General features: G+C 44.3%; 1 protein-coding gene across 3 annotated transcripts in view; it reads left to right on the top strand.

Annotated features, from left to right (window-relative positions):
* The window catches only part of plxnb3 (plexin B3), a 93915-nt gene that overhangs the window by 64446 nt on the left and 13660 nt on the right, over nt 1–15809 (top strand). For all 3 annotated transcript variants that reach the window (XM_082519096.1, XM_082519094.1, XM_082519095.1), the window contains 14 exons: nt 1359–1763; nt 1930–2653; nt 4684–4863; nt 8608–8736; nt 8890–8990; nt 9231–9363; nt 10108–10267; nt 10532–10640; nt 10734–10842; nt 10924–11040; nt 12152–12265; nt 12369–12459; nt 13278–13447; nt 13789–13940. In XM_082519096.1, the coding sequence (XP_082375222.1) occupies nt 1375–1763; nt 1930–2653; nt 4684–4863; nt 8608–8736; nt 8890–8990; nt 9231–9363; nt 10108–10267; nt 10532–10640; nt 10734–10842; nt 10924–11040; nt 12152–12265; nt 12369–12459; nt 13278–13447; nt 13789–13940 (2678 nt within the window). In that variant the 5' untranslated portion in view covers nt 1359–1374. The remainder of the gene's footprint in view (nt 1–1358; nt 1764–1929; nt 2654–4683; nt 4864–8607; nt 8737–8889; nt 8991–9230; nt 9364–10107; nt 10268–10531; nt 10641–10733; nt 10843–10923; nt 11041–12151; nt 12266–12368; nt 12460–13277; nt 13448–13788; nt 13941–15809) is intronic.

Here is a 15809-nt window from a genome sequence, read left to right as displayed (position 1 = left end):
TCAATAACACAGCCATTGTAATAATACATGCTCTGCTCTGTGAGTAGGTGGTGCTACTCTCACTGCCTTCTGGCTTTCCATTTAAAGCCACACAACCAATTAGAGATGACTACAGATGAAATAACAAAAGTATCATCAGCACTAATTAGCAGGTTTTGTGTTAGTGCCAGTCACCCCTGCAGTCTACAAAGGCTGATAACGTAGTACTCCACCCTCATCAGTATATGGTTACTTCTGCCTTCCACAAAACAAACCCCATAACAGCTAACTAATTGCTGACCGTGTCTGTTGTAGGCGGCCTGTGAATAAAACCGTTTGGAGGTTCAGCATTGGAAGAACACTTTTTGTGCTGCTTGAAATTTCATCTTTAAATAGTGAATCTTTCTCCTCGTTTCGGCTGTATAGTAAATCAGCTTGTTTCAGGTGAAGTGAAGGCGGAGGCTGTTTGTAGCAGTAGTGGGAGAGCTGGAGGAAAGATCGTGGATTTATCCTCAGGAGAAGAGGAATGAGGTCTGAGGAATATTTTACACTTTGACAGAGTGATGCAACCTGAAGACACAGAAGGACCCGCAAGATTGAAACCAGTTTGACACCAGTTTAAAACTCCACTCTGTCATAAAAACCAAACAACCCACCAGAGGTTTGAGTCGTTTCACAGCGTTGCCGTGGATACCGGTTTGTTGCCATGGTGATGTTACTACAGGCAACTACAGTTTGACCGCCAGATGAAAAGTGTGAAGCAGCAAAAATATTTTATTAATAACTTCAGAGAGAGAAAGAGAAACGGTGCAGCGAGTCTGCAGGGCTGAGCCTCACCTGCTCAGGTGTATTTTACATATTTAAGATTTTTTTTTTCTTTTTGGGGTATGAAATAGATCCGTGTTTCTCCACCTTAATCTGAGACAGTCATGGTTCAGTTCTGCTCTGAAACTCGGGCGAGGTTTTCTGCTGCAGGGGAGAAAGTGGAAATAAGATGCAATCACAGCTTTGAGTTTTGTATTCAGACAGACCGCTGACTTTCTGTGGGCGGACGGTGAAGCCAAGAAGACATTCTTTAGTGGATTTCAAATTTTACAGTGAAGTTCAGATCTGGGGTCAGTTTCTGCACAATTCAAAAATCTACAATATTGTCTTGTTTCAGTTTCTCGGAGGGTTTATTTCATTTCCTTTTTCCACCAGATCGCCCTGTAAAGGGAATATCTTTAGGGTTTGGACAGATAAAACAAGAAAAACAAGTTTTGTCTGTTTTTGACCAGCGGGCAGTGAGATTAACTGCAAGTGGGCCTGCTGACCTGTGAATAATCATAAGCAGCTGCTTTTCACAAGTTTTAATTCTCCTGAACTTTAATCTGTTTCAGGTAAAGAGGAGCTGCCATGTTGGCCTCCTCCATCCCCCCGTCACTCCTCCTCTTCCTCCACATCCTCTCCCCTTTCTCCCAACCTGTGGATGCCTCGAAACATGTGGAGTTGAAGGGCGCCCCCCTGTCGCACCTGCTCCTGGATCCTGGAGTGGGACATATTTATGTGGGCGGGGTCAATAATCTGTACCAGCTGACCACTGGCCTCGAGGTGTTGTTGCACGTAAAGACCGGCCCTTACCGGGACTCCCCAGAGTGCCTCCCACCAATCGTGCTCCAGGAATGCCCATCAGCCAAGGACACCGACAACTACAACAAACTGCTGCTGATGGAGACGGGGCAGGGGGTGGAGCCAGGGAGTCTGATAGTCTGTGGATCACTGTTCCAGGGAATCTGTGAAAAGAGGTACGTCAGTTTACTGTGCTAGTTTTCCTCACTGTGTTCCCAGAGTTTATCCAAATACATTTTTCTCACACTGTATCTGTTCTTTGCATGTATCAACGGTGACTGATGTCTGGATTAGCCAAAACACGTATGAAGAATGACTTTTCTGTCCTGTCTTTCTCTGCAGGAGTCTGTCCAATATTTCTCAGCTCATCTATCAGACGTCCAATCCCGTTGACACTCAGTACGTCGCAGCCAACGCTCCAGGTGTCTCCACTGTTGCCGTGGTAATAACCACGAAAAATAAGCAGGAAGGGGGTGGGGATGGTGACGTGCTGCGCCTGATGCTGGTTGGTCGAAGCTACACTAGCAAAGGCCCTGGTGACATCCCACCAATCACGACACGGCGGCTGTTTCCAGTGGTTCCACCCCGCAGAGCGTTCTCTCAGGAGGAGGAGCTTGGAAAACTTGTTGTAGGAAGTTACTCCGATTACAACAACCACTTTGTGAAGGCTGTTGTCCATGGCAACCATGTCTACTTCCTGTTCTCACGGCGGCACAAGAAGGAGTACCGGACTTATGCCTCTAGGCTCTGCATCTCTGATCGTAGCTTCTACTCGTACGTTGAGGTGCCGCTGCTGTGCCAGGGTGGGTATAACCTGGCACAGGGTGCATGGTTAGGCAACCACTCAGGTGAACCTCACCTGTTTGTCGTCATGGCAGCGGGGCAGGCGTCCACGCCCGTAGCAACAAATCGTTCAGCTCTCTGCGTTTATGGCATGGCGGAGTTAGACACAATGTTGCGGAGAGCACAGGAAGTGTGTTACACAGAGGGAGGACAAGGCAGCGGTGGAAAGGAGGAGGCCTACATCGAGTACGGCGTGTCATCAAAATGTCTCAAACTGCCGAAGGTAAACTCACAAACACCTGAGCAGTGTTGGGGTGATTAACAAAGTAATCTATGAATTTGTCCCCAGAGAAAGTACTCATTACGTTACTTTCTTGCTACTCTGTAACGTGACCTGAAACACAATGTAAACCTGAGGCTATGTAAGAACACAAAGCCGACATAACAAAGTTTGAAACCAGCTCAATGAAACTTCAAAGTCATCGCCACGATGATTTTGCTGTAGAAACATGAACAGAAGTGGAGGCTGCGTCACTTAATCGCTGCCTTTGTTACCTGTTGAAGCTCAGGCTCTGGATGCAGGCCTGGGGTCAGCATACGCTCAACTTTAACATCACACTGCCTTCTTCGTTAGCTCTGTATTAGCATGCTGTCCGTGCAGATGCTCACAAAGAGTCGATGTTAGCAGTATAACACTGTCATTTTTTGTCCTGGACACAGTTTGCACTTTATATAATCATGCTCTTGTAATAAAAGCGATTTCCATATCACCACTCAACAAATGTTGTTGACCACTAAACCATTTCCCTCCTCCTTGTACACAATCAAAACGAGGTGTTTGTTTTTTGCGTAGGGGTGCAGAAGAAAAAGTGAATGTTTTTTTCTTTCTATCTGCTCAGTGTGCACAGAACTAAAGAACCTTTGTAATGCAAGTAATGACATAATTGCAACTGTAGTGTAACTACTGAATTTTGTACAGTAACTCATTACATTACTGCATGACTGAAAAATATAATGTGGTACCAGTAACATGTTGCACCCAGCATTGGCACTGGGGGTGGCTGTAGCTCAGGAGGTAGAGCAGGTCATCTACTAATCAGAAGGTTGGTGGTGTTCATACCAAATATCCTTGGGCAAGATACTAAATCGATACTCTTCGATGCATCCGTCGGAGAATGAATGCTGGATAGAAAGCACTAATGTAGATTTAACACTTACCATTACTGGCTGTGAGTAACCTCCTTACCTGGAACACTCACTAGCTTGGTGCACATAATACATGCATAATGTATTTTGATTTTGCAAATCATTATTATTCTTTTTTTTTAGATTGGGGGGTGGGAGGTAGCCCCTCCTAAAGCGAATGAAAGCTGTGGTTTCAGTTTTCTATGCAATAACTTTGTGGTAGGCTGTTCAAGTTTTTTGGCAATAGAGTTGTGATAATATCAGTTCTACGTTGAAAATATATATGAATGGACTGATGCCAAAGCTTCAGTTCAGACCACAAAGTCAAGCTTATTTGTAATCAGCTGATTTTTACCGTTCGACATGTCCAACTGGTAAATCTCATATAGGACATGCTTTTAAGCTGCTTTTCCCCACCCAATGGTTGCTCTGATCTGCAAGTCACTTTGCAACCCACCTCCACCCCAAGTCCTTAATTTCATGTTTTTTTTAATAAAGTTGACCAATCTGTTGTCTTTGCTGCTGCTCTCAGAAGTAGGTCCAAGCAAAGAGCGATAGAGCCAAATATAAACTCCAGATACTGCAGATGACAGAGTTAGAGCTACTGCTAGTAATGAGAGTGCAGTACAGAAGTGTGGGTGACAGTTGAAAACAATGGGACAGTAAACTTGTTCCAATGAGAGTCCAAAGATGATCCCACGGATCGCTGAGGTCCTGGTCGGCCAAGTGGGACATCGTATGACATCACATTTTACATGTGATGACATCACAGATTAGCAGCTGCTTTAGGCAAGAAGCTGTCGATGGTTGTCATCTGCCTCGCTGCTGACCTTAATACTATGTGTGTGTGTGTGAGTGAGTGTGTGTGTGTGGATTAGAGTGGTTATCTTCAGCATCTGGACTTATCATCAGACAGCTGCCACTCAAACACAGAGCTTGTAACACAGAGCTGACCCACATAGAGCAAAAATACACAGATTAAAGTGACAGGCTGAGTGGAAAAAAGCACGAGTTTTAAAGGTGAATGGAAGCAATATTGTTTGTGTTTAGAGACGTAAACAGATAAAGCAGGGCTGACCACATACCTGTGTTCACTGGCTTCTCTCTCTCTGTTTATTCATCTATCAGGTCTCTCTCTCAGAGTACCCCTGTGGAGGGGAACACACCCCCAACCCCATCGCTAGTGCCGTGCCCCTCAAAGCCACGCCCATTGTCAACTCCACTATACAGCTGACTGCTGTCACCACAGCAACTGAGGCGGGCCACACCATCGCTTTCCTGGGAGATAGAAAGGGACAACTGCAAAAGGTGACACCACCAACATGTTTTACAGCCGTTTCACACATGAAGTAGACGCCGTCGGTTGGGCCATTGACCTCAGTTACCCTTTCCCACATGTCCCACACAACAGCTGAAATGGTGCACATTGTGGCTGAACATGGAGCGATATGACACATGATGCTTAATCTCCCTGCTGTGAATTTAGCAGACAGTTACTTGTAGTATAAAACCGTTTGTACTCTCACATGAAAAGTTTTGGGGTGCAAATGCATATACGAATAATGCTTAATTGAACAGGCTTCAGACCCCTCCACTCTAATGGAGCTGCTAAGAGACCAGCTGGTGAGACTGGTTTTTACTTGGCAGTGAAAAGGCCTGTTTAGGCGTTTGTGTCTCCATCTCTAGCTACAGGGAGGAATCAGCTGTTTCCTGTTTATGTTGTAACTGGAAGGTCTGAAGAGAAGCACCAGGAAAATGATCACACACACACACACACACACACACACACACACACACACACACACACACACACACTGAACAGAGCAGCTTGTAGCCTGAAGCTCTTTATAAGCAACACAATGATACACTCTATGTATGCGTGTGTGTGTGTGACTAACAGGCGTTTAGCTCGAGGGTGTGGTGCGTTTGGGAAGAGTGGGAAGGGTCACATGGGAGCATGCTCAGACTTTTGTTGTTGATTGGTGATTGGTCTCTCAGGTGCAGTCTGGTAAGAATCCAGCAGGACACCCCTGAAGCTTTTAACTGGGTGTAAGTGTGTGTGTGTGTACTTGTACATGTGGCTTATGAGGACCCAGTCTTACACATTGTTAGAGAGGACATTTGAAAAGTGATGAGATTCTGTACCCAATTGTTCTCGCTGCGGGACACCTTAAGAGGCTTTTTTTTTCCATTTCATTTCGAAGTTTTTATCAAGTTCAAGTTTAGGGTAAGGGTCCTGGGAATGCACCGTGTGACTCATAGTCCTCGCAAAGTTAGAAGGACAAACTTGTGTGCGTGTGTGCGTTAATGAGCTCTAATCTTGCCTCGGAGCCTCAGCGAGGTAAACAGCAGAGCTTTGATTCTCCCCGTTAATATTTAATCACACACACTGTAAATGTTTCAGGGCCTCCTGCTGGATCCTTACCCAGAGTGCACCTGAGGGACCAATAACCAATCAACAACAAGAGGCATGTACAAGTGCAACACCACGTTTTTCGCGGCGAACCCGGGCACATGTTAACTGCTGTGCTTCTGTTGGGATTGTGAAATAGTGAATCTATCAGAAAGGTGCTCAAGCACCAGTTTCTCCAGCATGTGACGCTCCTGCAGTGTTTCTGTGGGCGTGGCACCCGAGGCTATCCGAACTAAAGAAACACATATGCACATGTTTTCCTCCTGCACTTTAACATATCTAAAGGCAGAGTCCCCGCACTTGTTTTAAATTTTTGTGCGGATGTATACTAGAAGCACAGTGACTCCTGACTCCTCTGCTTGTAAAAGGACTTCTAGTTATATAGAAATCGATGTGAAAGCAGCTCTGGCTCCTTTGCCCTGTAGACTTTGTGGGCTCACTCACTTGTTTCAGGTCATTCAGGTCATTATGACTGGGGGTGGCTGTTCTTCAGGAGGTAGAGAAAGTCATTTACTAATCAGAAGGTTGGTGGTTCAAATTCTGGCTGCTGTAGTCTGCATGTCTCAGTATCTTTGGGCAGGATACTGAACCCCAAGCTGATCTCTGATGCGTTCAGCGGAGCATGAATGTGTGTGAATGTAAGATAGAAAGGACTCAGGTGTAGAAGAAAGTGCTTGTGTGAATGGATGAATGACAAATGCTGTATGAAGTGCTTTGAATGCCCAAGTTGAGTAGATAAGCAGTATGTAAGAACTAGTCCGTCTACTGTTGAAACACAAATATGGTTCTTTTAAGTCAGAGAAGATAGTCTTTGTCTTTTTAAATTGTTAAACATAAATGAACCTGTGATGTCCTCAGTTTCCCAGTCAGAAAAATCCTTTCCTCATTGCATCCTGTTTAAAAGAAGAAGACGGTGATGATGAAAATGCTCAGCATTAAACTCCACTAAGCATTGTGTTTTTAGGTTATTGCAGTCTGCGGTGCAGAAGTGTCTCCTGAACTCAGATTTACACCCTGATGCCTTTAGGTGAAATCCAGGAGACAGGTTCGCATTTCTACAGGAAAAAGCAGTAACAGTACTTCAATTCTTCTAAAAAACTCAGTGTTTCACAAACTCACAGCTGTACACAAGAAACGTGACAAAAGTATTTGAGTGAAGATTGAACACAGAGGGATAAGAGAGACACTAAAGCCCTGCCATACCTTTATACTTGCACACAATTGACCAATCAGTGAGTGAAGTGGCTGAGATATGGTAGAGATTTCCAGAGTTTCTACTTTGTCAGGATGCTGCTGTTCCATCTCAGCAAGAATAAAAAAAGACAAAAAATAAACTGGATGTGGCACAGCAGGATCGAGTCTGTTCAAACTCAAACGATCCTCCTTTCTGCATTTTTCACTGTCTGAATTGTTCTCTTTGTCACACGCTGCTGATAGTGCAGGTGCCTTGAGGGGTGTTGTCGGGGTGAAGCAGCTCCACCTGCTGGCGGGTTGTTGCTGCTGCCGCAGCGGCAGCAGGCACTGCTGCTTTCATGTTGTCACTTTACTGAAATTAAATGTTGATGATCATCATTTTTACTTGTCACAACATTTCAGCTCTTAGACGTTTTATATTTGCTGACACGAGTTTCTCCGTCTTGAGTTAACTTTTTCAAAATACTTCACACAATCGGCACAGCAGGAGTCCACATGAAAGGATCCCGTCTCATCACTCGAGCAGGAAAGTCATTCAGTGACAAATACTGTGCAGCAGAGAAAGAGCGTTCTTTTGTTGTACTCAGAACAAATAAACAATGAACAGTACACAGAGATGTGTGTTTGTGTTTTAGTGGCATTAGTACAGATCCAGAACATCTCAGGGTGTGGATGGAGCCAATTAGTGAAACTGGGATGGAATCAGCCAATTTTCCGCCCTTCACTGAGATGTACTGACAGCAGGGAGGGTCCGACCAGGGCCAACCTGTTTCTCTCTGTCTCCGTGTCTCTGATCTGGAAGTCAGTCATGCCATCTTAAGGGGTTTGTCAGTACCTGAAGTTGGAGACGCGAGGCTTGCTGTAGGAACGGTGATTAGAGGAGGCACAGGTGTACCCCTCTGTGGATGTCTTTTCACCTGTGATGTTTAAAAGAAGCATTAGACATAGCGGGAGGACAATGATTCTCTTTTGTATTCATACCTTATGTTAGAAATCTGCTGTCAAGCTTTCTGCTTTTCTCCAGTCGTGTGTGTGTGTGTGTGTGTGTGTGTGTGTGTGTGTGTGTGTGTGAGAGAGAGTGTGTAGTTTACTATGGTTGTGGGGACCAAAATCCTGGTCCCCACAAGTTTGAAGGCATTTTTGAGACTCAAAATGTTGTTTTAGTGACAGGGTTACAATTGTAATTGGGTTATGGTTAGGTTTAGGGTCAGGGTTAGGCATTCATTTTTTATGGTTAGGATGAGGGGCTAGGGAAAGCATTATGTCAATTAGATGTCCCCACAAGATATGAATACCTGATATGTGTGTGTGTAACAGAATGTGTAATTTGTTGTTTGGTATAAAGGACACAAGGAAAGGAGGTGAGGAAAGGGATTGAGGTTGCACAAACCAAACAACAGAACAGTGTCGGAATCTGTGGACTCACCTGTGTTGTTGTTTTTCAGGTGTTGGTGATCTCCAATCAGTCAGGCCATCTGTATGGCAGCGAGTTGGTGGACAGTGGCAGTGCCGTCAGCGCTGATCTCCTATTGGATGAGAGCCAGGAACATGTTTATGTTTTAACAAACAGCAGGGTGAGAGACAGTCGACCTCCTTCCTCAGTTCCTGTCTCACTTTCTTTTCTTCAGTTTTTTCCCCCTCCTCCTTCCTCCTTTTGTCCCCAATATCCAATCAGACGATCCATTTAAGAAAAAATGAAAACAAACTGTTTCCTGTCTTTCTCCCAGCTGTCGAAGGTTCCTGTGTCATCCTGTGAGAAACAGACAGACTGTCGCTCCTGTCTCGCTGTCAGAGACCCGTACTGTGGCTGGTGTGTCCTGGAGGGAAGGTAGGTCTACCTGTCGGCTGGTGTTTTGTAACTTTTTAAAAGTACATTTTTATTCTTTATATCTTTTTGTAAACTTTATGTAAACTTATGTAAGTCTGACTGACAGTAGAAGAAGAAAGTGTAGTAGATTTGGTTTGCTCACAGCAGCATCTGCACGTTGATGTGACATTGCTCTGACGCCGTTTTGCGTTTGGTTGTTTGTTGCTGTTACTAATCTGCAAATGTTTGTATTTTGTGCAGATGTTCCCGGAAACATCAGTGTCAGCGTCACCTGCAGCCCAACCACTGGCTCTGGAGCTTTGAACCAACCAGTCAGTGCGTGACAGTGCAGAGCCTGCAGCCGGCCAATCACAGCAAAGAAGAGCAGACGCAGGTAGGCTGCTGTTGTTTTGATCTGATTCTGACTGACAGCGTTATGATGCAGTCAGCCACTCCCGCAGTGATGACAGCCTGGGTCAGGGCACCCTTAGGTGTTGCTGGCAGGTGTCTGTATCAGTCCAGGTTGAAGGAAAACTTGAGGTGCTAGTTCAGCAGCTCTCTGATTGACTGAAGGTTGCTGATTCTGTTTCAACACAGTTGTGTTGTTGTGTTGGCTGTGTGTTATTGCAGAGGCACTGCAAGTCCAGCCAGTTCCAATCCTTCAGACAAGATTCACAGCAGCCGATGAACATCTGCAGCAGCTGTTTACTGCTGCAGCGCTGACAGGATGAACGAAACATCTTCATATTTAGTGCCTCACCGAGTATCTTCACAGGGTTTATAAGGATCAGCACAAACATAGGAGTTATTGCGGTCTGAGTGAAATGAATTCAGACAATAACCTTTTAAGATTTTGTGATGTGAAGTAAAGTTGTTTATTTTTAAAATAGAAGGAGAAAAAAGTAACACTGTGAGCTTTTTCAGCCAGCACAGAAGTGGTTTTGTTCTCGTTTGTAAACCTAAAATATATAAATAAGTAAAGAAAAATAATAGAAAGACCCCAAACTGTCAATGGGCGTTTCTTTTTTTGACAGTAAGACAATGGAAGGATTGCTGATACGAGACACAGCTGCTCTAGAGACAGAGAGAAGGGTCCCGATGGAAAAGCAGTAACCGTGTTTCTGTGTTCGTCTCTCAGGTAACGCTGTCGGTCCCCCAGCTTCCCGCCCTCGCAAAGGAGGAGTCTCTGTCCTGCATCTTCGGGCTCCTCCCGCCTCAGCCTGCCATTGTCATGGGAAACAGCATCACCTGCCAATCCCCTGCCCCGGAGCACCTCCCACCTCTGCCCACAGGAAGCAGTGAGTAGGAACTGTGGGCGCGTTCCAATCCTCCATAATACCATCCTACTTAGCATGCCAGAAACAGATTTAGTGTGTCCCAGTACACAGTGTTTCAGAATGAGTCTGCCAAAAATATCAGGAGGTTTAACTGCATGTGAAGCATTTTACAGCACGCAGCAGTTTGAGCGCCGGTGACAGAGTCCGAGTGCAGCACGCAGTGACAGTAAAAACGTCTTCATTCAGGTGTGCTACTGTGTAACTTCTGTCACCTCTCACCTGCAGATCACATGATCCTGCCCGTGTCACTGATGTTTGGTCATGTGACCGTCACAACGGGCAACATGACCTTCTATGACTGCATGGCTGTAAGCCGACTGAACCAGAGCTCCCAGTAAGTCACGTAGGCACAGTGACAGTGCTGTACGTTTATCTGAATCTAAATCAGTGATGGAGGAGACGCTGAAGGCCGTGGTGTGTGTTTCAGGTGTTTGGCGTGTGTCAGCAGTGTGTGGCGCTGTAACTGGTGTCCTCTGGATCAACTCTGCACTCACAACCACAGCTGTCCAAACCAGCACATCATCCTCAACCACAGAGTAAGACGGCCCGCTGCCCCGTCTGTCTCCATCTTTTTGTCTGTCAGCCTGTCTCTAACCCCGCCTCCTCTCTGTCTGCAGGACTCTCCTGGTCCTACTTCCTGTCCGCTAGTCTACGACCTACAGAGCTCTGCTTTAGTTCCCATGGGCCTGAGCGCCACAGTGGTGCTGCGGGGACGAAACCTGGACGTCTACACTGTAAGTCCGCGTCTCTGACCTCATTTCAGTCTGACGGGGATCTAAATGGAGTCTAATCGAATGGTCCCATTAACAGTTTAATGCAAAACACCAAAAAAATGTTTTTCATGTCTAAAACTGTAAAAACAGTCTTTGTTTGAAGTGGATGAACATTAGTCAGATCAGACTGATATTTCATGTTTCGACTGTGTGGTGCCGCAACATCTGCTGTAACCTCCCAAAAAGTGACACTTAGCGTAACCAAGTTAGAGCTTTTGTTTCTTGGAGCCTGGTCGTTGTATCTGGTTGCACTGCTACACTGTTCTCTGTCTGAGTGTGGCGTGCACATAAACATGAAGCCGATTTGATGCTGTTCAATTTAGACAGTCTTCCTTAAGGTGCTTTATATTGTAAGATAAAGATCCTACAATATTACAGAGAAAACCCGAACAATCAGATGACCCCTATGAGTAAGTACTTGGTGACAGTGGGACAGAAAACCTCCTTTTTAGCAGGAAGAAACCTCCAGCAGAACCAGACTGTGGAAAAGAGCCAGAGATTAATCATAACTAACGATTAAATGCAAAGTGGTGAATGAACACGTAGAGAGGTGAGTGAAGAAGAAACGCTCAGAGACTGAAGAGTGTAGGAGTCTCTGTTAGTTTCCGTAAGCCTTGGCTCCTCATCGTGTTTCTACATCTGTGTCTGCAGCAGCTGTAGGCAGGTGTTTCCAGGAGTGCGTCAGGTCTTCTGGCTCCACAAAAAGGAAATTTTTACTCGATATCTGCTTGTTTGTTAACAGCAGCGAGTTCGAGGCAGCTGAGAGAATCATAAATTCATTTTCAGTGTTTTAGTCTGAGCTAATTATCAGGTTGCTGCTGCTGGATGGATAAATTAATTTCATTCTTATGTAAATTGACATTTATGAAGCCACAAGCCGTCTTACAGAACCCTGCGGTACACCACCGTTTGTACAAAATAAAGACTCCTAGAAAAGAACTGCAATAACTCTGAATGTAAATAGTAAAAGTTGAACTATTTTCGTGGTACCAGCCTTCGGGCGTTGGTCTGTTCTATTGACCTGAATCACTAAAATCAAACAGCTGAGTGTCTGTGTGTGGTCTCTCTGCAGGATGAAGCTCCGTATGTGTGTGTTGTTGAAATCGAAGGATCCCGGACTAATCTGACAGCTTCTGTGGAGAAAATGCACGACAACATGCACACCTTCACCTGCATGCAGCATCAAGTAAGAGACGCACGCAAACACGTTTGCAGATAATTAGTTAATGGCAGTAACCACACAGCTGATATTTAAATTTCTGTCTGTCCACCTGTCCCACTGTCTGTAGTTTCAACATCCAGTCAGTCAACTTCAGTATTCTGCTCCTGTCTACCTGCGGAGAGGGGAACGACGCATTGATGCCTCACCTGGACTCCGACGTAAGAGCCTTACCTGTGTGCGGATGTAGTGCACACTGAGGGCGTGGGCCTCCTTTACTAATATTTAGACAAAAAATAAGTACACACATGAAATTACACTTGGATTCATGACAAGTTTCTAGTGCCCAGTACTGTTTTTACTAGTGAATCAGAGTGTTGTGTCCCCTGAATCCTGAACTGTATGTGATACATAAAATAAACACAGACCAGGGGAAGAGGAAGCAGGGAAAGGGAAAGCTCCAACCTACGACAAAAGCCTCGCTGCAGTTACTGAAACCATATGTGGAATATTGCCAAGAAATGAAGGTTCAGCAGTAAGGATGAAAGGACATCAATTTCATGGTTATTTCATACAGCTCTAATACCAAAGCATTAGAAAATGAATGGTTTTAAATGTTAAAGCATTTTAATAATTCTAATTTAAACATTTGAAACTCAGATATTATCTTTATTAAGTCTTTGGATCTTTTTTATATAGTATAAAAGATCAATTGCTTATTAGAATTAGAAACGAGCAACTATAGATTTAACTATTTTTGATATTGTTTCTGGTATTAATATCACTACTAGTATTATTCAGTTTAAATATCTGCATTAACATTTTCTAGGACAGCTGTGTGTCATTCTATAACTGTGCATACAGTCTGAGTCTGTGTGAAAAACACTCACTCACACAGACTCATGCATTCACACAGTGATGAGGCCCACTGTGTTTGACCAAAGTCAGCATGTGGGTGAGGATGGGGGTTAATGTTTTCACAAAGACAGAAAGAGAAATGCATTCATGATATTTGTCTCCTTTTCTTATTAATATACAGTCCAGCTGTATGACTGCTCAGCTGGCCAATCAGATTGCTCACAGTGCAGGGCGGTGCCTAAAGAGTACGGCTGTGTATGGTGTCCTGGAAGCCCAGCCCCGAGCTGTGTGTACAGCCGAACTTGCTCCAGTAAACCTGCAGACACCTGCCCGCCTCCTCAGATCACAAAGGTGGGTCTCGTCAAAGTCCACGTAGAGGAAGTCCGGCAACTGTGCACCATACTGGATCAAATCCAGGCAGTAATTTTGATGCCCTGTCTGAGTGAACCTGGTATAACTTTAATTTCAGTGGTCACTGGGACCTAAAAACTGCATGTACAGAATCATCAGTCACATCCAATAAAAGCAGCTTCAAAGGTGGTTATTGGCTATTTGGGGGCAGGACAGCTGCCATCTTTGTGTTCCTACAATTCTCCCGCAGATTTCCGTCTCTCGTCCTTTTATAATGATCGGAAGATCAGTCTGTGTGTCTGCAGAGCTCGTTCAAACTGTTTCTACCTGTCTGTCTGCAGGTGGAGCCTGCCTCCGGTCCTCTAGAGGGCGGCATTCTGGTGACGATCACAGGATCGAACCTGGGCATGAAGTATGAGGATGTGGTGGGCGGCGTCACTGTGGCGGGTATTCAATGCCTGCCTCAGTCTAAAGGTTACAAGATCTCCACCAGGTAACATGATGATTACATTAGTGTTTACGGGATTCATTTATGCAAACGTTCAGCACATAACTGAATCACAGAGAGATGTGATGAGACCTCCCTTTCTGTCTGCTCTGTAACAAACCTGGCAGTCACCAGTTCAGCACAATAACATATCAATAACTGGGATTCTTGATGTCTTGATGATGGTAGTCCAGAAGTTTTCAATCCAACAATATTCTTCTGAATGGTGTAAAACCACAGACACCCACTTGTAGACTGACGTAGCAGCCGTGACATCACCCACTGGTTAGTGAAGTCCCATTAAGAAGCCTCAAGTGAGTCTTTATGCTGTCGCCATCTTGGTGTTTTTAAACCATATGTGTGATCTGATAGAGAAACTGAGGCTCCTTTTAGCAGCAGAGGAGTCGCCCCCTGCTGGCCATTAGAAACCATGCAGGTTTAAGACACTTCTGCATATTTACGATTTTATTTCGTACTGTGGATGTGATCACAAAGCTGTGTACTGACTTCTGACACGTGAAATGACCTATTAAATCCAAACAGTAACAGGTCACCTTTCCGACATCATAATAAAATCAGAAACACTTCCAGCCATGCTTCAGTGCTCGATTGTGCTCATATGTCTCATATTAAAGCGCTGAAACAGTCTTCAGTGAACACCTTGAAACAGAAAAAGTCTAGAATCAGGTGAAATCCTCCAAGGATGCCACTCTAACGTGTCCTCTCTCATTTCCTTTCAGCAGCTCTAACATAGTCAAATATTCTTATTCCTGTCTGTGTGACACTAGCAGCCCGTTGAGTCACTTTTCTTTATTGCCCTAAGGAGCTCTACAACCTGTACAGCGCATAACGCCTCCCATCCTCAGAGCCTCGATTTAGATCAGGGAGAACCTTTAACAGGAGACAAATCTATCTGATGCTCACACAGGGAGAAAATTCAAACACAAGCTTTTATGGAGCGAAGCCTTTTTCTCTTCAGAACTGATTCTGTTTGAACTCACTCCCTCGGGAGCAAAATCTCCATTCTGATTTAGCCTCCGTGCTTTATTTGAATAAGCTATCAGATTGAAATCTTCCGCATGACTTTGTTTAATTTTAGAATACTTTCACCAACTCAGCCTCGGGGATTTCGTATCTTTAGGAACTTTGGGACCTGCTCCAAAGTTTAAAACTTTATCAGTTTAGTTTTATGTTGTTATCTCAACTTCAGCTTGATGTTACCAAGTAAAGATAAACACGTTAACGCTTCCTCGAGGTTGGAACGAGGCTAAATAACAAGGGGAAAAAAAGAACTGGGTCACATCTTATTTGACCTTCATGGAAAATGTCACAAGGTCAAGAAAAGATGCAAAAGCTTGTGACAGTGAATTCTGTTGACGCTGGTCTTCCGTGATAAAACTACAATTTCAGTAGAGGGACTACAAAAACTTGTGTTCTTAGCTTGATGTTTTATGGAGGCTTTATAACTATGAACAATATAATGTAACATCAATGCTGGTGAAATAAAATGCTGGTATTAAGAAATATTGTTAAATCTAACATCTCCTAACCATATTAAGGCTTTTAGCATCTCTGAAATAGAATTAATTGATGCTAATCCCGAAATATCCCAAATGAGAACATAGCCAGTGTAACACTGTAACCCTCGCTTCACTTTGATCATTTTAATTAAGCTTATTATATTTCTAAATCTACATTACAGATAACACGCAGATTTTAATAAAAGGCTATTATAAGTTCAAAGCATATGCATTATTGTAAAAGATGGAAGCCGCAGCTGTAATTTTCACGCTGGCCTCCATCATCGTGTCAGATATTTTTATCTTTGCTTTCATTAATAGTCTTATGGTGCACTCGTTGAGTTGTGGGTTATCA

Source organism: Aulonocara stuartgranti (genome assembly GCF_965226115.1).
Source record: "Aulonocara stuartgranti genome assembly, chromosome: 20".
Classification (NCBI taxonomy): Eukaryota; Metazoa; Chordata; class Actinopteri; order Cichliformes; family Cichlidae; genus Aulonocara; species Aulonocara stuartgranti.
The sequence above is the reverse complement of the archived record's forward strand: the minus strand, read 5'-3'. Positions and strand labels throughout refer to the sequence as shown.